Source organism: Xenopus laevis, chromosome 3S (assembly GCF_017654675.1).
Source record: "Xenopus laevis strain J_2021 chromosome 3S, Xenopus_laevis_v10.1, whole genome shotgun sequence".
Taxonomy (NCBI): domain Eukaryota; kingdom Metazoa; phylum Chordata; class Amphibia; order Anura; family Pipidae; genus Xenopus; species Xenopus laevis.
Genome location: NC_054376.1, coordinates 80,143,013 through 80,162,194, shown reverse-complemented (window position 1 = coordinate 80,162,194; position 19,182 = coordinate 80,143,013). Strand labels below are relative to the sequence as shown.

Below are 19,182 nucleotides of genomic sequence, written 5' to 3'. Positions count from 1 at the left end.
ACCTGCCAAATTAGTTTACAAGTAAATGACAGAGGTCCGTTGACCCATTTAAAGATGTTAATAGCCGTCCTAACATTCAAGTTTTTTTCGGAGGAAAATTCGATTCGATTTTGGTTCCTATTCAATTCGAATATGAAACGAGTTTTCGGGTCGTTCCCATTCAATCAAATTTTAGATGTTCAAATTTTTCATACATAACCTCCGTTTTGAGTTGTGAGTACATTCTAATTTATTAGAATAAAAAATTCATATCAGTTCCCTCAGTGTCTGTCTGTATTTATACCAGTGGACATGTATATTTAGTATTTATCACTCAAACCACTACACTTGGGAGCATATGTGTACAAAGTAAAGTGCTATGTTATATTATCACATGTATAACATTTGCTTCATGCCATTAGACAGCAGATGTTCTATTTCAGTATTGTGATTATTAGTAGCACAGGGGCCTGGAAATAAAAATGCAGATGTCTTTGTCTACTAAAAGAGCTGACGCTTTCATTTTTGATTTGTTAAATAAGAAAAGTAAGAACCAGAGTTAAGTATAAAATATACATGGCATGGAGACTGGAGACAGGAAATGTATTACAATGTGAAACTGTTGCTTTCTTCCTTTTGATTTGTATTCTCCAAGGGCCTCCATTTATAGCAAGCATCATCTCTGTGCATATAGAGAAAAACATCAATATAGAGCACATTACCAATTAATACATTTCTATTGAATTGTCAAGGCAGTTAACGTCTGCACTGAAAAACTCTGAAGTACGATACACCGCTGAAGAATTTCAATGAGCTGTCTAGACTTCACTAGTACAAAGCATGAAAGAATAAAATAAAGGACAGTTTATTAAAGGTACATAAATGCAATTGCATTGCATCTGAAAAGGAAAGCGCCAGCAGCAGGTTCCAAAGGAAAATCCCCTCATTGTTAACAACACACAAAGAAATTGTAGAATTGATTTAAGCATTATTATAAATTGTGCAAAATCCTCCTATAGTTAGGGAACCCTGGGTATGCCAAATGCTACAAAGCTGCCTCCCTGACAGACAGGGAGTTGTAGTTGCATAAATGAAGCACTCAGCTTCTGTGATGGTGTTTCTGACCCAGCTTGCAGATTTATTAGCTTTCAGTATTTACCTCAATATTATTTTTCCTTGCTATATTTTTTCCAGAGATCTTTAAGAAATGCTTCCCATTGCTCGACACCGATTGATGAATATCGAGTAGAAGTCACCACTGTATTACGACGCCTTGATTTGTTTATGGATCAGTTTCGCAATGTCTTGCTAACATCAATCTCAGTCTTTACCCAAGGACGTCTCACCATTGCCAATTTGGGAACATCTGAGGGGCGCCTCATGCAGGTAAATGTGAAAATTGATTCAATTAGCATGCAATGTTAAAATGAATCATCTATATATTTTGATTCATGATTACCTTTTTTAATAAATGATGCTAATGACAAGATGGATATTGGGAGACATTCAGATCTGGTATTACCTGCAGTCTGGTTAAATGTGGAATGTAATGACTATGGGGGTTATGCAATAAAAGGCAAAAGTTTGTCCAGGAGTAGTAACCCACAGCAACCAATCAGCAGGTAGCATTTACTGGTCATCTATTTAAAAGTAAACCTCTTATGGGTTACAGCTCCAAACTTTGTGCCTGTTATTACATAAGTGGACATGGCTTAGAAATCTGACATAATTAAGAAGTACAGTATAAATAGAATGTGGTTTATTAACGCTGGTTACAAATGTGCATGAAAAAAGAAATAAAAAAACATTTTGTTTGGCGTACATTTTATATTATAAATACATATTATATTGTTAAATATTTAGCATACAATAGTTACCTGTTGACACATAAAAATGCAATAAAGTGTCGAATGCAGACTGGAATCTGGATATGACTTGATACTTCTGTTTATTGGGCCATTGTTTAAGTATAATATGTGACAAAATGATCTCTCTGCCATAATTAATGAGACTGTAGGATGGATTGTCACTGCTGATTAAATTCTAGTGGAGTCAGCTTCCTGGAGTCACCATTTTATCTACACAAAGTGAGACAGTGGGCTATGGCTGCTTGGAAGAATATTATATTTGTCCTTGACAGACTATAACCCCACTATGTAATAAGGCTGTATTGTAAAGTGCATTGAGAACAATTTCTCGAATAGAAAAAAGATTGCATATATTTTCATTTGTGTTAGTCAACATTGAAGGTACAATGCTCAATTAAAATTTGCAATACAATGAACTGCATATTTCCCAGTAGCATTAAAGGTGTAGTTCACCTTTCAGGTTATCTTTTAGTATTAGAATAATTTGCCTTCCTCTACTGACTCTTTCCAGCTTGAGGGTCACTGACCCCAGCAGCCAACATACTATTGCTCTCTAAGGCTGCAATTCTATTGTTATTGTTATTTTAATTACTTAGCTTTCTATACAGACCCTTGCTTACCCATATTCCAGTCTCTTGTTAAATCCATTGCCTGGTTGCTAGTGTTGCCTGGTTGCTAGGGTTGTTTAGACCCTGACAACAGTTAGCTGTTTAAATTGCTAACTGTTGAGCTGCTGAATACAAGTTAAATAATTTCAAAAAATACAAATAATAAAAAATTAAGACCACTTGCAAATTGTCTCAGAATATCACTCTCTACATTATACTTGAGTTCATTTTAAGGTGAACCACTCCTTTAATGAGAAGTGACAGACGTCTGTGCATTTTGATCGCTGCGTTTCCACAATTACATTGTAAAATACCTCCATATATAATACTGTATATAAATAACCTTTTGTCATTGCAACTTCAAGCTGATAACGATAACGTGTGCATGACACATATGTACATGTTGTGACAAGGAATAACATAAACTATCAATTATTGATTGCAGCCTATTAAAGTGAGATGTTATGACTGAACAGGAGATTAAACTTGAATTATGCTCATATGTTCTCATTATTTGAGAGTGTGAATATGACAAAACAGGAGTGTAATACAGTTTTTAATGCAGCTGCCAAGTATGAAGAGGAAAAGAGAAACAATTTTACTTCCTTCCTATGTTTCAACTTGTTGAAAACCTTTGCATTCTCATTTTTTATGAAAGTTTACAGCTGTCTTAGGCTCGTTCATTGTTTCCAGTTTGGGGCTGGGAAAAGGGTGCTGAGAGCCCAGCTGCTGGGTGCAAAGTGAATTGTGTATTTTGCTGTGGGCATCCGCTCACTGCCAGGTCCTAACACTTCTGGGCTTAACACCGTTTGCAAAGTAATTAGATATTTCAGGGTAAATGTCTCAGGCATGTCAGTGTTTATTTCACTGTGAACTTGCAAAGCTCTAAATAGAGAGGGTTCTTTTTGTGATGACTGTTGCCATCGTTATGTGTGAGAATTAGAGCATGAAGCATACTCAAGGTAGTGAGAAATTACAAGCACAACAAAAGCTTTTCATTAGGCCATGCCCTTTGTGTAAATACTCAAACATAAAACTAAATATGTGCCAGAACCACAAATCAATCTCGTCAATGTCTTTACCATAGGTAAATGATAAATTGTTTCTGTGTTACATGGGAAAGTTAAATAGTTCCCTACGGAGTAAGAGTGAAGCTGGGCATCAGTAAGACTGTTTATGGAGTCTAGGGCTGTCTAATCCATTTGCCAGTTGCAAATACAGGTATGAACCTGTTATCCAGAATGCTTAGAACCTGGGGTTTTCTGGTTAATGGATCTTTCCATAATTTAGATCTTCATACCTTGTCTACTAGAAAATCATATAAACATTACATAAACCAAACAGACTGGTTTTGCCCTCAATAAGGAATAATTATATCTTAGTTTTGATCAAGTACAAGGTACAGTTGTATTATTACAGAGAAAAAGGTAATAATTTTTAAACATTTGGATTATTGGGATAAAATGGAGTCTATGAAAGACAGCCATTCCTTAATTCTGAGCTTTCTGCATAACAAGTTTCTGGATAAAGGATTCCATACCCAAAAAATTGTTTCCCCAAAGGGTTCCCTGATATAGGCCATTACAAAAGGACATTAATTTATTATCATTAAATATAATGACTAATAACTGCTAGAGGGGAAAATCATACTGCCCATTAGGGGGTCAGATACAATTGCCATTGTGACTTTATCTTGTCCAAGTAATCTCCTGGCCAATATCAGTACTTATTGTTATTAATATACTAATTAGTAATGTGAATACCCAGGGATTGGGTAGGATTGATCTATGTGGACTAGAAGGATGTTAATGTGTGGAATAGTTGCTATTATGTTGAACAAATAGTATAAACAGGTTATCCAGGAACCTGTTATTCAGAAAGTTCAGTATTACAAGAAGAACATCTCCCATAGACTCAAATTTTATATAATAATTTAAATGTAAAAAAAATAATTAGATATAAAATAAAAGTGCAAAAAGTCTGCAGTCGGCTCAGGATAAGAGACACAATAAAAATAATGTAGAAAACAATTGGGTTATAGCAAAAGGTACATAGGAAAAGTTGAAGGTATATTGGGAAATAGTTAATGGATGCAACTATAATGAAAAACACACACATTGACTTATCTGCCCATCTATTTAGAGCTTTTTACAGAAATATTCTGTATACTTTCAAAACACAGTAAGCCGTAAGAGATATTTCTGTTTGATATAATGAAAAATGCACTGTTACCAATCGTCTCTACCTATATTTTAATTGGTAAGACGAAAGAAGACACACCATAACTGACTTTTCATATATTTTTCCAGGTTGTTATCTCACGGACTGGTCAGCCAAAGCCCCATGTTAATTTTCTCCTTGATGCAAGACCAGTTTCTCCAGAAATTGTCATTAATACAGCATCAGAGGAAGGTGGATACACTTTGGTTAACACAGGAATGCAAGTTAGTCCTTCTGCTGATAATATAAATACTTGTAAATTATTATGCTTTCTTTTTTTTTATGTTTTAATGAGATTTACTGAAACCCAAACCTTATAAATGTAGTGTGTGTTGTGTACAGAGCTCTATTTACCATATAGGCGCTTGAGGACCTGTGCCTAGGGCAGGTGTAGGTGGCCCTCGAGTGCCTTTATGGTAAATCAAAATGTGCAGCCACTGGATAATTCTTGGCTAAATTCAGCAGTGGAGCTAAAGGGGTGGGGTACCTGAAATTCAGCAATAGATGGTTGAGGGAGTGGGCTGAGGTCTGGTATCTAGGGAAGCACCGGACAACAATCTATTTATGAGAATAAATTATCTAGAATGTAAGAAAGTTGTGTTATAAAGTCAAATAGGGGAATGTAATATTTATCGCCAACGCAAACAATGTTCATAATTCGTTCATAATGAGAATAAACTTTCACAAATAGAACAGTTTTGCCTTTGCGAAAACTTTGCTGCTTATGTGACAATAGGATAGCAATTGCAAATTTTATAGTTTGTGATAGTGTGCAGTGTATGGAATAAAACCTTGTTGTTACATTTGCTCCAAAATTTTACGCCACCTTCAGGCAGGTATGAAAGGTTCTTGATGGGCAATTAAAATTCGCAATGCAAAAAAAGCCTAATGAAGAAAATTGCATTGCACCATGAGAATTTTTATTTGAATAGTTTTTCGAATTTTATAACATTTCCCCCAAAGTCTTTACATTTGAAATTTTATACAAGTTGGATATGAACTTCCATTTAGAGTTTATTTAAGCACATTTGTCATCGTTCTTATTAGAGCTGCAGTACTTCCAGTGCTTTTATGGGCTCCTTTCTACTTTTCTAATGCTATGAGCAGTTTCAGGTGTGCTCAAGCCTTGGCACAGGTGAAAAATATGGGGAGCTTTTTATTGCAGAATTTCTTATTATCTGCCCAAGGGCAAGTAGCATCTCAGTAACTGCAAGTACAAATAAAAATGTGTTCTTATGAAATAAGGGAAAACTTTATGATGTATTATATTTACATAAATATACAACTATATGCAAAGGTATTAACCCTGTAAATATGTATGAATTGCTAAGGTCATTGTTAGAAAGAAGATATTCTAAACTGCTTTCCTGTGCTATAGATAATAAAAGTACCACTGGTGGTTCTTACTTGTGGACATCTAAAATCATGCAGCCATTGCCTTTCATCTCCCTCCGTGAATTGTGGTTGGTGCAAGAATCGCTGTACCAGAAAGCAGGAGTGTATAAATGAAGAATGGATTCAAGAAACCTGTCCTCCTGCAGTTTATGAGGTGACAGTAAAATTCCATCGCTGTTTTAATGCAGAGGGCTTCAGCTTCAGTCTGCAGACCGCTATTACATTTCCACTCCTATCAATAGATCTAATATAATGGGAGCAGTAGTTTTCATACCTGTGAACTTGCAAGGTCCACAGTTGCTTGAGCAAATACTCAAGTATAGAAGTTATAGGATCGCCCTGCCCAGACATCGTCCTTAGATGTGTTTTAATCCTACCTTTCCCACTTCTTCCACTATTTTCCTACTACAGGTATAGGATCCCTTATCCGGAAACTCGATATCCTGAAAGCTCCAAATTACGGAATGGCTGTCTCCCATAGACTCCAAATAATCCAAAATTTTAAAAATTATTTCCTTTTTCTCTGTAATAATAAAACAGTAGCTTGTATTTGATCCAAACTAAGATATAATTAATCCTTATTGGAAGCAAAACCAGCCTATTGGGTTTATTTAATGTTTAAATTAATTTCTAGCAGACTTAAGGCATGAAGACCCAAATTAGGGAAAGATCCATTATCCGGAAAACCCCAGGTCCCGAGCATTCTGGATAACAGGTCCCATACCTGTATTTGCCACTAGTGATGGGCAAATAAATTCGGCAGGCGTGAATTCGCTGCGATCTTCCACATTCCGCTGCCAGCTAATAAATTTGGGCGCGTGTCAGAATAGTCTCGCTCATAAAATTTGTCACGCGTCAAAATTATTCAGATGCCCATTGACTTTAATACATTTGGACAAAATAGGCGAGCGTATAAAAATTGATGCGGGCGATTAAATTGATGCGCATCAAATTATTTGACTTCATCGACTTCAATGCATTTCGCCAATTTTTTGCCGTTTCATGAATTTCACGGGAAATTCACAAATTTTTCGGTGAAGCGGGACAAATTCGCCCATCACTATTTTCCACTATTCTCTTGGACTTTTATTAGTTCACCACCGGTAGGTGTAATGAAAGGTCTCATGTTTCCCTACATATAGCAACTCTTAACCAATCAGATTTGTGTTTTCAAGCTGTCGTCCAGTATAATGGATTACTAAAATAGTAGCAAACTTTAGACCATTCATTACATTACCCCCATAGTTCCTATGTACAAATGAGAGTACATTTTTGGTCATCTGGTCCTTATACAGCTGAACACGTCTGATGATAAACCCTATGGAGCTAGGGTCTGTGGGCATTCTTGTAGATAAAAATAAGAAAGGTTTGTAGTAGGCATACCAAAGCTGTTAGATCTATTTGTTTTAGTGCTTGGAACACTGTTGCCTTGTGTCCTTAAGAAAAAAAAGGTTTGGAATTGCCTACACATGCAATGATTTATCACTCTTGCAACACACGGGAAAATAAAAAGTGCAAAATTCAGTTACTCATACTTCTGCTAAAGAAGGAATTCATATAAAATTATTATTATGCAAATGTATTATTATGCAAATTATTTTAATTATATATATATATGTATTTCCATGGTGCATGTTAAAGCATGTCATTTATTTTTTCTGTTATTTCTCAATATTGCTAAGTTAGATTGCAGTTGTATTTTATTGTTTCTGTAAGTATTGTTTTTATGTTCTTTAAAATATCATGTCATGTTGCCCTGCACTGGTGAATCTGATCTGTTTGCTTCAGAAACACTACCATTGTTCATATAAACAAGCTGCTGTGTAGCAATGGAATAAATTGAAAACAGACTATATGGCACAGGTTAAATAATGGATAACAGATAACACCATTATGTTCTACAGAGCTTATCTGCTATCTGCTGTGTAACCTGAGCCTTTTCTCCTTTGAATGGCTGCCCCCATTGCTACACAGCAGCTTATTTATATAAACAATAGTAGTGTTTCTGAAGCAAATATGGCCGTTTTACCAGTTCAGGGCAACATTGCATTATATTTTTATTACTTATATAGAAATAAGTATAAATAGTAAATAGTTATAAGAAATAGCTCACTGTGTGTTATCAAACTTAAAGCTTTGCATATGGTCTAGAGGCACAAAGATTAGCCCATGAATGGCGCACCATATGAGTGTGTCAAAGTGCTTGCTCACCTGCCTCTGGAATATCCCTTCCCACAGCACTTGTGCCTTTTTTTTTTTTTAAACTGACAAGTTTTATTGAGTTCAGTTAAGCCAAGAGCAGGGTATCCGTGGCACACGGAATCCCGTCAGTAATCGTCATACACAATACAACTGATAATAACCATTATTCAAGACAGAGAGAAGAAAGGAGGAGAGAAAAGAAAAGAAGAAGGAGAGGAGAAGGAAAAAAAAAAAAAAAAAAAAAAAAAAAAAAGGGGGGAAGGAAGATCAGAGATACGGGGGGAAAGACATATCATTTGCAGAAAAAATGAGAAACAATATAGTTGTAAGGCGGTGGGGTATCTGTACTGGCACAATTGGGGGGGAACTAAACGTGAGAGTCAACTAAAGCCAGTCAGTGTGGTTCGTATCATGAGTGCAGGGCTTGAAAAAGCTGAGGGTCGTTTTCATGGGCCAGCCAAGGAAGCCATATTTTGTCGAAGGCCGCCATATCATTCATCAAGGTATAAGTAAGTTTCTCATTAGTGGCTATGCAAATTATCTTAGCCTTAAGAGAACCCAAAGGTAGTCCTGGTTTTTTCCAGTTAGCTGCTATGATAAGTCTTGCTGCCATCAAAATATGTTGACTCAGCCTGTGGGCCGAATTGGTATGATTGTGCGGCTTCCTGCCCAGTAAAAGTACCATAGGATCCTTTGGAAAAGTAGTATGGAGGACTCTGGACAAGAGATGAAGAACAGCTTCCCAGAATTGCGAAACAACTGGGCAAGACCACCATATATGCAATAACGTTCCTGGGTCCGGACAGCCTCGAAAGCATTGTGGATTGCACGAGGGATAGAGCTTATGCAATCGTGCGGGGACTAGATAGGTCCTGTGGAGTAATTTAATAGAGGTCTCCCTTATAGCCACACAGGTACTCCCTTTGTGCGTTGTAAGACTACAATGGGCCCATTGTTGGGTCGACAGTGTGGTATTCAGGTCTGCCTCCCATTTCAGCATATATCCCAGTTTCTGAGAATTCTGCGGGGGTTGGTTTAAGAGTTTGTACAGCGTGCTGAGGACGCCAGGTTGGAGCGGATGCTGCTTGCAAATGGTCTCCAAGGCTGTAGACTTTAAGCAGCCGTCAGCAGCAAGTCGGATCTGTTGTTGCGCAAAGTGGGCTAATTGCGTCGTCCGAATGGCCTCCTGCATGGGAGGGTCGTGAAGGTCCCGTAGTTGTTGGGACGATAGAGGCTTCCCATATCTGGTCAGCGATTGAAGCGTGGAAAGTCCCTTCGCGGTCCACCAAGCCATCGCTCGCCTCGAAAGCCCTATAGGAAAATCTGGGTTATTTGCCAAGGGCGTTAAAGGAGAAGGGGAAGACATCAAGCCAAATCTCTTCCTCGAGGCCGTCCATAAACGTAGCATGTCTATAGATAGTGGAGAAGCATTGGAAATAATATGGTACGGAATCTTTGGTAACCAGATCAGTTGTTGCAAGAGATATGGGTAGAGTAAATCGTCCTCCATCTGAACCCAAAGTGGTGCAAGGGGTCCCGCATGAGGTGGAGCTAACTGTGCGAGACGGGCTGCCCAGTAATACTTAACAAGATGCGGTACCGATAGGCCTCCATTGGCTTTGTGTAGGCACATAGTGTGTTTGGATATCCTTGGATGCTTATTCTGCCATATAAAAGCATTCACCCTAGATTGCAGCATGTATAAATCCTGTAAAGGTACTTTAATTGGTAACGTTCTAAACAAATAGAGAATTTTGGGGAGAAGTACCATCTTAATGCAGTGAATCCTGCCAACCCAGGAAATCTTGTGTTTGTCCCATTTTTGTAAGTCCTGTGCCAAAGTCTTGAGCATAGGCTGGAAGTTGGCTTTATAAAGGCTAAGGAGGGATTTAGTAATTTTAACTCCCAAGTATTGCAAACATTCTGGTTGTATTTTAAAACCAAAATTCAATTCCAATAATTTAACCGTATGGTTCGGCAGATTGCAGGGCAGCATCTCAGACTTATCAGGGTTTATATTCAATCCAGAAACTTTAGCAAAATGCGAGAGAGAGTTTAGCAGGTTGGGTAGGGAAGTTAGGGGGTTCACCACGTGTATCAGTAGGTCATCAGCAAACATCGAAATCTTATATTCACGGTCCCCAATTTTGAGGCCTTGAATAGTCATCTGTTGTCTAATGTCTCTTGCTAGCGGCTCCATTGCCAAGGCAAACAATGCTGGGGAAAGTGGGCACCCCTGTCTGGTACCTCGTTTAATTGTGATGGGACTTTGCAGTGAAGTGGTGGGGAGATTCAGATGCGCTTTTGGGTCATGGTAGTAAGTCCTAAGAGTGTTCAAAAAGTTGCGGCCGATTCCCATGTTTTCTAATAGCGTAAAGAGATATTGCCAATTTAAAGTATCAAATGCCTTTTCTATATCGAGAGCCAGCAGGCAAAGGGGAGTTTTAAATTTGTTGGCATGAGCTATGAGATTAAGGATCTTCCGTATGTTATCTGGGGCTTGACGGGAGGGGATAAAGCCTATCTGATCTTTATGAATGATGGAGTTCAAAATTTTGTTCAAGCGTTGTGCAAGTATGGTCGCCAGTATCTTAATATCCAAATTCAAGAGTGAAATCGGCCTATAATTTTTCGGGGAGAGATGGTCCTTATTCGGTTTTGGGATCACTGTTACCCTAGCTTCATTCATTTCAGGGGGTAAGGGTTGGCCCTGGGTAATGTGCTGGAAAAGTTTATGCAAGTGAGGGATTAATTGGGTCTGGAATTTTTTATAGTAGAGGGACGAGAAACCATCAGGGCCTGGAGCTTTATTCGATTTAAGGTGTTTAACCGTGTATTCTATTTCCTGATAACTAATATCCTCCTCCAGTGCAGATGTCATCTCTCTTGTCAGAGGTGATGGGGCATGTTTCTCTAGATACATTTGCAAAGTCTTACTATCTAATTGGCGTGGAGAGTCATATAAGCGTTGGTAATAGTTCTGAAAGACGGAGGCAATCGCATCTGGGTCAGAAGTGATGCGACCCTCGGGATGTTTAATTTTATGGATAGAGTTTCGTTTATTATGGGCCTTTAATAGATTAGCCAGCATTCTATCGGGTTTGTTAGCATAAAGATAAAATTTATGGTTAGTCTTGCGAATGGAGTGTTCAGCCGAATAAATTTGGCAAGCTTTAATCTTCTGCTTAGTTTCTTCTATAAGCCTTCTGGTTGCGGGGCGTGGGCGGGACCTATTCGAATTTTCTAGGACCTCTAGGTCCTTTTCAAGGAGGGTCAGTGTTTGGAGGCGCTCACGTTTTTTCTTAGCTGCATACCGGATCAGACAACCTCTGATATACGCCTTATGCGCGACCCACACCCAAGCTGGAGATGATTCGGGGATCGAGTTCTCTGTCATAAAATGCTTCAATTCCTGTGTTATGAAATCAATGCAATCAGGATCAGCTAATAAGCTCTCATTCAATCTCCAGCTTGGACGTATAGGAGAGGAGGTCTGTAGGTCCAGCATCGTCATCATAAGGTCATGATCTGACCAGGCACAATGAATTATCTTGGAGTGCAGAATCCTAGAGGCATCTTGGCTTTTAATTAAAATATAGTCTATCCTGGAGTAGCTATGGTGTACATGCGAATAGTGCGTATACCCTCTGTTGGTATCATTGGCCTCTCTCCAAGAGTCCGTCAAGCCATGTGTGTGCAAGAGACTCTCAATCTGTTTAGTAATCCTTTTGTGTTTCATAGAGGCGTTCTGAGAGGTCCTATCCAAGGAGTGGTTAAAAGAGAGATTAAAGTCTCCTGCCCACACAATTCTCGCTTTCGGGAGATTGGACAATTTAGTCAAAATGCGTTCAAAGAAGGAAAGGGGAGAGTCATTGGGAGCATAAGTGGAAACAATGGTGTAGGGGACATCGTACAGCGTTCCCAGGAGTATGATATACTGACCCTGATCATCATGAATTGTTTTGCACTTGTGCCTTTTTATATTCATTTTAAATGTCTGGTCAGGAGAAGTAGAAACTGAGGTGGAGAACATAAGGCCTTGGACACATACCTTTGCGGTACCAGGTGCTGTACTGAAGGACCCACGCCTGTTACAGGGCCAAATTATCCAGTCAGAGCAGATATCAGCAGCACACCGTAGATATGAACAAACGTGTATTTTATTGCATCAAATTATTTTAAACAGTTCAACATTTCGGGTCAGGAGAAGTAAACGGAAGATAATGACTATGGTATATTTTTGCTTTAAATAAAAGCACTACACAAGGCATCTCATTTTCAAAATGAATTAAGCATATCACTCTAGGCCACTATTCATTTAGCAGAATAGAAATGTGACAAGTCTGCCTTAGTATTTACACATTAGAAGTGTGTCACACTCATTTAACTGGCCCAGGGTACTACAGTTATGTTAAAACGGCAGATGTCTGCATAGAAATCCCTTTAAATGATGCTATTTGCCATTATAGCAGTTTAAGGGAGACTGTAACAGGGACCCTCAGAGGCGGCGGAGCATCAGCTTTATAACCATATCAACCAATTAGGGATGAGTGATCTAAAACTCACTTAGAAATGGATTAAAGCAAGGAGTTCCAGGTCTTCTCCTGACATTACTGAACTATAACCTTTACACCACTAAATCTTCTTTCTAGCTGCTGTGCACCAATTCCTCCTCTCATAAATCATGTCATGACTCACAGAAAAGAAGAACATTTCAGGGCTTGTGTGATGCACATCAGCAAGAGTATTCTATAAAAATCTTGTGTGGTTTGTGGGAAGATTTACAATTAACACACTTCATTCCTATATTCGGAAACCTGTCTATTAGCCATAGGCAACTGCTCCAGATGTTATTCACAAAACAAAAACTGTGTTACCGTGTTAGTCAGTAGCAAAAAATAACGAAGGGGCCTTAGTGCTCCGAAAGCTTGCAATATATTTTTATTGTTAGTCAATATAGTTATCACTTCTACAATACAGACAAAAAGAAGAGTCCTGCTATTATTGAGCAACCTGTCCATGTCATTGTGGCTTAAAATTTAAAATCATAATGTATATTTCTTCCAACATTCATAAATGTTTTAACCCATTACCTTAGGGGTAGGGAAAACTGGGAGGGGTGACTATTGATCATCTTACTTTATAAGCAGTGCTGGACCTTTACTCACTATCCAGTACACAGCAGTCTGATTGATATCAGAGGGGGCATCTTTAGTTGATGCTTTCTGACTGTGAGCCAAAGTCAGTGCTGTATTGTGCATTAAATACCTTAGGGATATTTCCGTCTGCAAGACTGTATTGTGAGCACAAGCTAGTTAGTTCCTTTCAACTATGGTTTCAAATAATAATACATCATTAACAAACATGAGTAGCTCTCTTGAAGGTGTTATTGAGGTTTTTTTCTTTGTGCTTCTTGTTTATTTGACTTAAATTCAATTGTTTAAGAGCAACAAAAATGTCCCCTCTTTGCAATGTAATGGTTTCTATTGGCACTGCTTTACAAGATTCATATTCCCACCATTGTTATAATTTTAGCACAATTTGCATTATATAGAAATTCCTTCCTTTCATAATTATCATATAACTGTTTGGGGGTATTTATGTACTTGTATTAAAGAAAGAACAGGAGGTAAACAATAGTTCATCATAAAAAGCAAAAGTAATTTCATTGTATGATATTGGTTACAGCTGGGCTACTTTAATGCCGCAGCCAATTAAATAGATGCTATAAACAAATACTCTTACTGTTTTCATCTTCTCATTTTTATCTCATTACATGGGCTAATTAAGGTATCCATTAAATTAAATATTTCAAAACTACCATTAGTATTATGTGGGTTCTGTAGTCTTTGATTAGCTTTAAAAGGGCCCTCCACCCAAATTTTTTTTGTTCTTAATAAAAGAAAATTCTGAGCAACTTTTCAATATAATCTTTCTTTCAGTAGGGCAGCACACCGCTTCTTTGTGTGTATCCCCGGGTGCAAGGTAAAGTCATTCCATATGCAATGAATCAGACCAGCAACAACGGGTTTTCTTATTCAAGACAACTGTATTAAAAGGTGCATGTACAGCCAACGTGACATTTCGGTCCCATCAGGGACCTTTCTCTCAGAAAGGTCCCTGATGGGACCGAAACGTCACGTTGTGTATATATATATATATATATATATATTATATATATATATATATATATTTATTTATTTTTTTGTCTTTATACAGGAGTCAGTTCTCCTCCGGGAGTGTTAATCAGCTTTAATGAGCTGGCTTGCTGCATTTTTTCAGGATTAGGAGCCTGCAGGGCACTAAACAGACAGACAAATATCACTTTCAATTGCCATTACAGTTACAAATAACTTTAAAATGGCTGGAAATATATAATGAACGTGTACTGGAAAGTTTCAGTCTAGGACTCTGTCTTCCCTCTGCCCGTGCTGCTCTGCCAACCCTTTACCTCTTTCCAATGGCTTAACAAGTGGCTCGCAGCCAGAGAGTGGAGTCCAAGAAAGCTGGGGCCCACCAGGGTTTTTTCCCAGTGTCTCACGAGCCCAGTCCGACCCTATTTGGGGGGTCTTGTAATGATGGTTTTAAATTAGTTACTTGCCTGTTAACCCATAGCAACCGGTATGTAGCATTTGCTTGTCCGCTGTTTGAAAATATACATCTCATTGGTTATGGGTTACTTGTGGACAAACATAAAGCTTTTTAATACCTTACCTGTTTTTTAAAATAAATTATTTTCATTACCTTGTCACATCCGTTCTTTAAGGCAGGTAACCAACAATATTACAGCAATTAATGTATACTTAATGATATATAAAAATATAATAACTGTTATTTTGCTTTATTTTAGGTTTTCCCCTCCTCAGCTCCATTAGAGGGTGGCACACAGTTAACCATATGTGGATCGGATTTCGTCCTGAGCAAAAATAATAATTTTGATTTGAAAAACACTGTGGTAGTAATTGGCAAAAAGCGTTGCAAGATAGAAGGGAAATTCAGTAACCAAAACAAGTAAGATTTATTGACTTTCATAGTTTCATTTCTGTGTTTTTTTTTATAGAGGGGGAAAAAGAATAAATTATAATCAGTCATGTTAAAACACAATTTAATGTCCAAAACAGACTCCACAGCCCATGCCCTAAGGTGCAGTGTAGAACCACAGAGATACTGGAAGGATTACTACTAAATTCCTTCAGTCCAGTAAAGGAATGTTGGCAGTTTCATAATATTCACATGAGCAGGTTACAGACCTCAGCTTTGTGTGATGTGTTATTTAAACTTTTATCATGTTATTCGGCACATTACAATGTTAGTTTGGAAATGATCATTTATTCATAAGGAAATAACATTGCCATGTGGATTTGCAATGGGAGTAAACGATACAGACAATAGATGAATGAACAAGCAGTAAATGCACATGACATTTAGGGGCAGATTTATTAAGGTTCGAATGGTAAATTAGAATTTTTTAAGGGTCAAAAATCACAATTTCGAATTTAAAACCACCAACTTCCACCAACTTGAATGTGAATTTGAGGTTTATCATCCCTCGACCATGGAAACAGTTCTAATTCAATACTGTGCCACCTAAAACCTGCCAAACTCATGTAGAAGTCAATAGCCTTCCTGACATTCAAGTTTTTTTCAGCGTAAAACGAGATTAAAATTGCGTTCGTATTCAATTCGAAAATGAAAAAAAAAATTTGTGCCATTCCCATTCAAAAGAATTTTAGACATTTGCGTTTTTTTCATAAATAACCTCCCATTCGAGTTGTGAGTGCATTCAGATTTATTAGAGTTAAAGATTCACATAACTTCGAAATTCGACCTTTGATAAATAACCCCCTTAATGAGAGAAAGTAGGAAGTCCCTGCTTATCAAAGCACTGGCATGAGCACGATTTTTCCTTAGCTAAATTAGGCCACCTCTTTTTAGCTTATATACCATAAGCTGTATACTCTGTACCAGTTACCCATGTATTATCTCACATACTTACATCTACCTATACTGTCCTTTATGCATTTATTTAATGAACAAGCTAAAACAAATGTTAACGTTGGCCCTGGAGAGTTATTTGTCTTAAAGAGTAGTTCATTTTAAATTAAGCTTTAGTATGATGCAGACAGTGGTGTTTTAATAAGGTTTTCATGATTGGTTACTTTTTGTGTTTTTTTATGAATTATTTTGCTTTCAATAATTTTAAAACAAGCTATAAAGAAACAAATAACAGCAACTCTCCCCCCCTGTCCCTCAGATAACCATGCTTTGCTCCATCTCTAAAGGTTGGTGTGTAGAACTGACTCCTCAGCCAGCAGTGTGTTTAACATAAGCAGCAGTGTCTCCAATGGAAAGCAGGTGGTTAACTTCACAACTTTCTCCTATGTGGTAAGTTTCAAAGGTATATTGAAAATCTGCCTCTACACTTAATTCTTATGCAAAAATCACTATGTGCTTTTTTTTTCTCCTTAGAATCCCATCATAACAAGCATCATGCCATCTTATGGCCCAAGAGCAGGAAGAACATTGCTTACCATAAAGGGGCACTATTTGGACACTGGGAAAGATCGTAAAGTTTATATTGGCAAAGAAATGTGTAAAATTAAGAGGTAAAAATGAATTTATTTATTTTGAAAATGTTTTATTTGATTTTCATATTAAAAAAATGAATTTGAAGACTTTCAAACTGTATATATATATATGGGTATAGGACCTATTATCCATGACGCTTATGTGGTTATCTGGAATATCATATGTTAAGTATACTACTTAACTACTATACTATACAGATATATTTCAAAGTATGTTTATTCGTGCATGGTGCGTCAACGCGTTTCGGCTCACATAGAGCCGACGTCAGCCTGACGACGGATCTATGTGAGCCAAAACGCGTTGATGCACCATGCACGAATAAACATACTTTGAAATATATCTGATGGTCAATGCCGTGAGTGCTTTCTCTGGACTTATATATATATATATATATATATATATATATATATATATATAGTCCTCCATGAAGCCAGCACTCTCGATACATAGTTTCAAACGCCTGGGTGCAGTATCAACAGTTCCGATCTGTAAATGCACAAAAAAGATCCGCACTCACAGGTCTTATGAAAATTTTAGAACATTTATTACACGAGTCTAACGTTTCGGCCTCCTCCGAGGCCTTTTTCAAAGTGAAAAAGGCCTCGGAGGAGGCCGAAACGTTAGACTCGTGTAATAAATGTTCTAAAATTTTCATAAGACCTGTGAGTGTGGATCTTTTTTGTGCATTTATATATATATATATATATATATATATATATATAAAAATAACATATACAATGTGCTTGTTTCAGTTTCTCCAGTGCAGCTATAGAGTGTTATACACCTGGGCAAAGTACCACAGGAACCTATCCGGTTACACTGAAGATTGACAATGCTGATCGGGAATCAAGCAACAGGTTTACTTACATGGAGGATCCTAGTGTTTCTACAATCAAGCCAGTGAAATCTTTTCTTAGGTAAGCTCCAGCATGCTCAGTACATGGTACAAATATTTCACACTGGTATATTTCTATATCAGGGGAACTCTCCGAGGTATAGCAGCGCTGCACAGCCAACAGTGGCCCCTTATTTAGTGCAAGGGCTTTAACTAGAGTAAAAATTACTTTTGGGAAATTTAGAAGAGGGCAATGGGTGGGCTGCAGACAAGCGGTTGTAAATGATTACAGATAATCAGAAGGCTAATGCATTGGTTGTTTGCTAAGTTACTAATTGCTTGTCTTGTGGCTGGTATTTTGATGGGGCATGGCTTCATTCATAGGGAACCATTGTCCCTTTACGGGGGAATGTAATAAAAATCGCTAATGGAAAAACTATTCGCAATGCGAAAAGTTATGCCTTTGCGCGAACAAATTTTGCTTTGTGCGAATTTAATATAGCTTTTGCGAGCCCGGAAACTGTTTAGCGACCACTTCCGACAGTGAAAGACCGTTTGCGAATTTTATAGTTTGCGCCAATGCGCAGTCAATGTAATACACCTTCAAGCACTTCTTATGAGTGCGCACTTAAAATTCGCAATGCGCAATTGAAATTCGCAATGCAATAACAGTTTAAGGAACAATATTACATTGCGAGATGTGGATTTTTAGTCTTATTGGTGCGAATTGTTTTGCTCTTTGCGACTTTTATTACATTCCCCTGTTAGTGTTTTATGTCCTCTGGAAGTCACCCACTGTGTTAAACAGATGAAACATTGCCCTGACACATACTTTATTTTCTATGATGTCAGAACCTAATCATTTACCCTTAATATACATCTTTGCCTGTACATTCCACTACATACTTTATTTAACAGTTTACCTTATTGATGTTATTGTAAGCATATATACTTTGTATAAAATAAAATTCTTTAGAAAATATTGAATGCTGACAGCAAGTAGGAACAGGTAGAAAACACAGACACTCAAGGCAAAGAAATAGCAGGGTGCCCCGAAACATTGCACATTCGCATTAATAAACAGCAAGGGGGTACCCTGCTATTTCTTTGCCTTGATTGCCTGTGTTTTCTACTTGTACCTCAATATTGGAGGCTGCCGTATCCTCCTACACAAGGCACCAGGCTACGCAGTGGAGGAAGGGCTAAGGGTGTGCGCGACTTCATCTACACACAACAAGTAGGAACAAGAAATGGGAATGATTTATCAAGGGTCGAATTTCGAGGGTTAAAAACCCCTCGAATTCGACCCTCAAAGTAAAATCCTTCGAATTCGAATAGCGCAAAAGCTTCGATCGAACGATCAAATAAAAATCGTTAAATCGAACGATTTTAAGCGACCGATCGAAGGATTTAAAAACTTAGAAAAGTGCTGTGGAAGGTCCCCATATGCTAACATTGGACTTCAGTAGCTTTAATTTGGTGAAGT

At 37.7% G+C, this 19,182-nt stretch overlaps 1 protein-coding gene across 1 annotated transcript in view; it reads left to right on the top strand.

The window, feature by feature from the left end:
• met.S (MET proto-oncogene, receptor tyrosine kinase S homeolog) overlaps positions 1 to 19,182 on the top strand; it is a 97,736-nt gene that overhangs the window by 44,029 nt on the left and 34,525 nt on the right. The window contains exons 3-9 of the mRNA XM_041588539.1: positions 1,174 to 1,365; positions 4,765 to 4,899; positions 6,054 to 6,224; positions 15,123 to 15,283; positions 16,555 to 16,657; positions 16,742 to 16,878; positions 17,614 to 17,778. Coding sequence (XP_041444473.1) covers positions 1,174 to 1,365; positions 4,765 to 4,899; positions 6,054 to 6,224; positions 15,123 to 15,283; positions 16,555 to 16,657; positions 16,742 to 16,878; positions 17,614 to 17,778 — 1,064 coding nt within the window. The remainder of the gene's footprint in view (positions 1 to 1,173; positions 1,366 to 4,764; positions 4,900 to 6,053; positions 6,225 to 15,122; positions 15,284 to 16,554; positions 16,658 to 16,741; positions 16,879 to 17,613; positions 17,779 to 19,182) is intronic.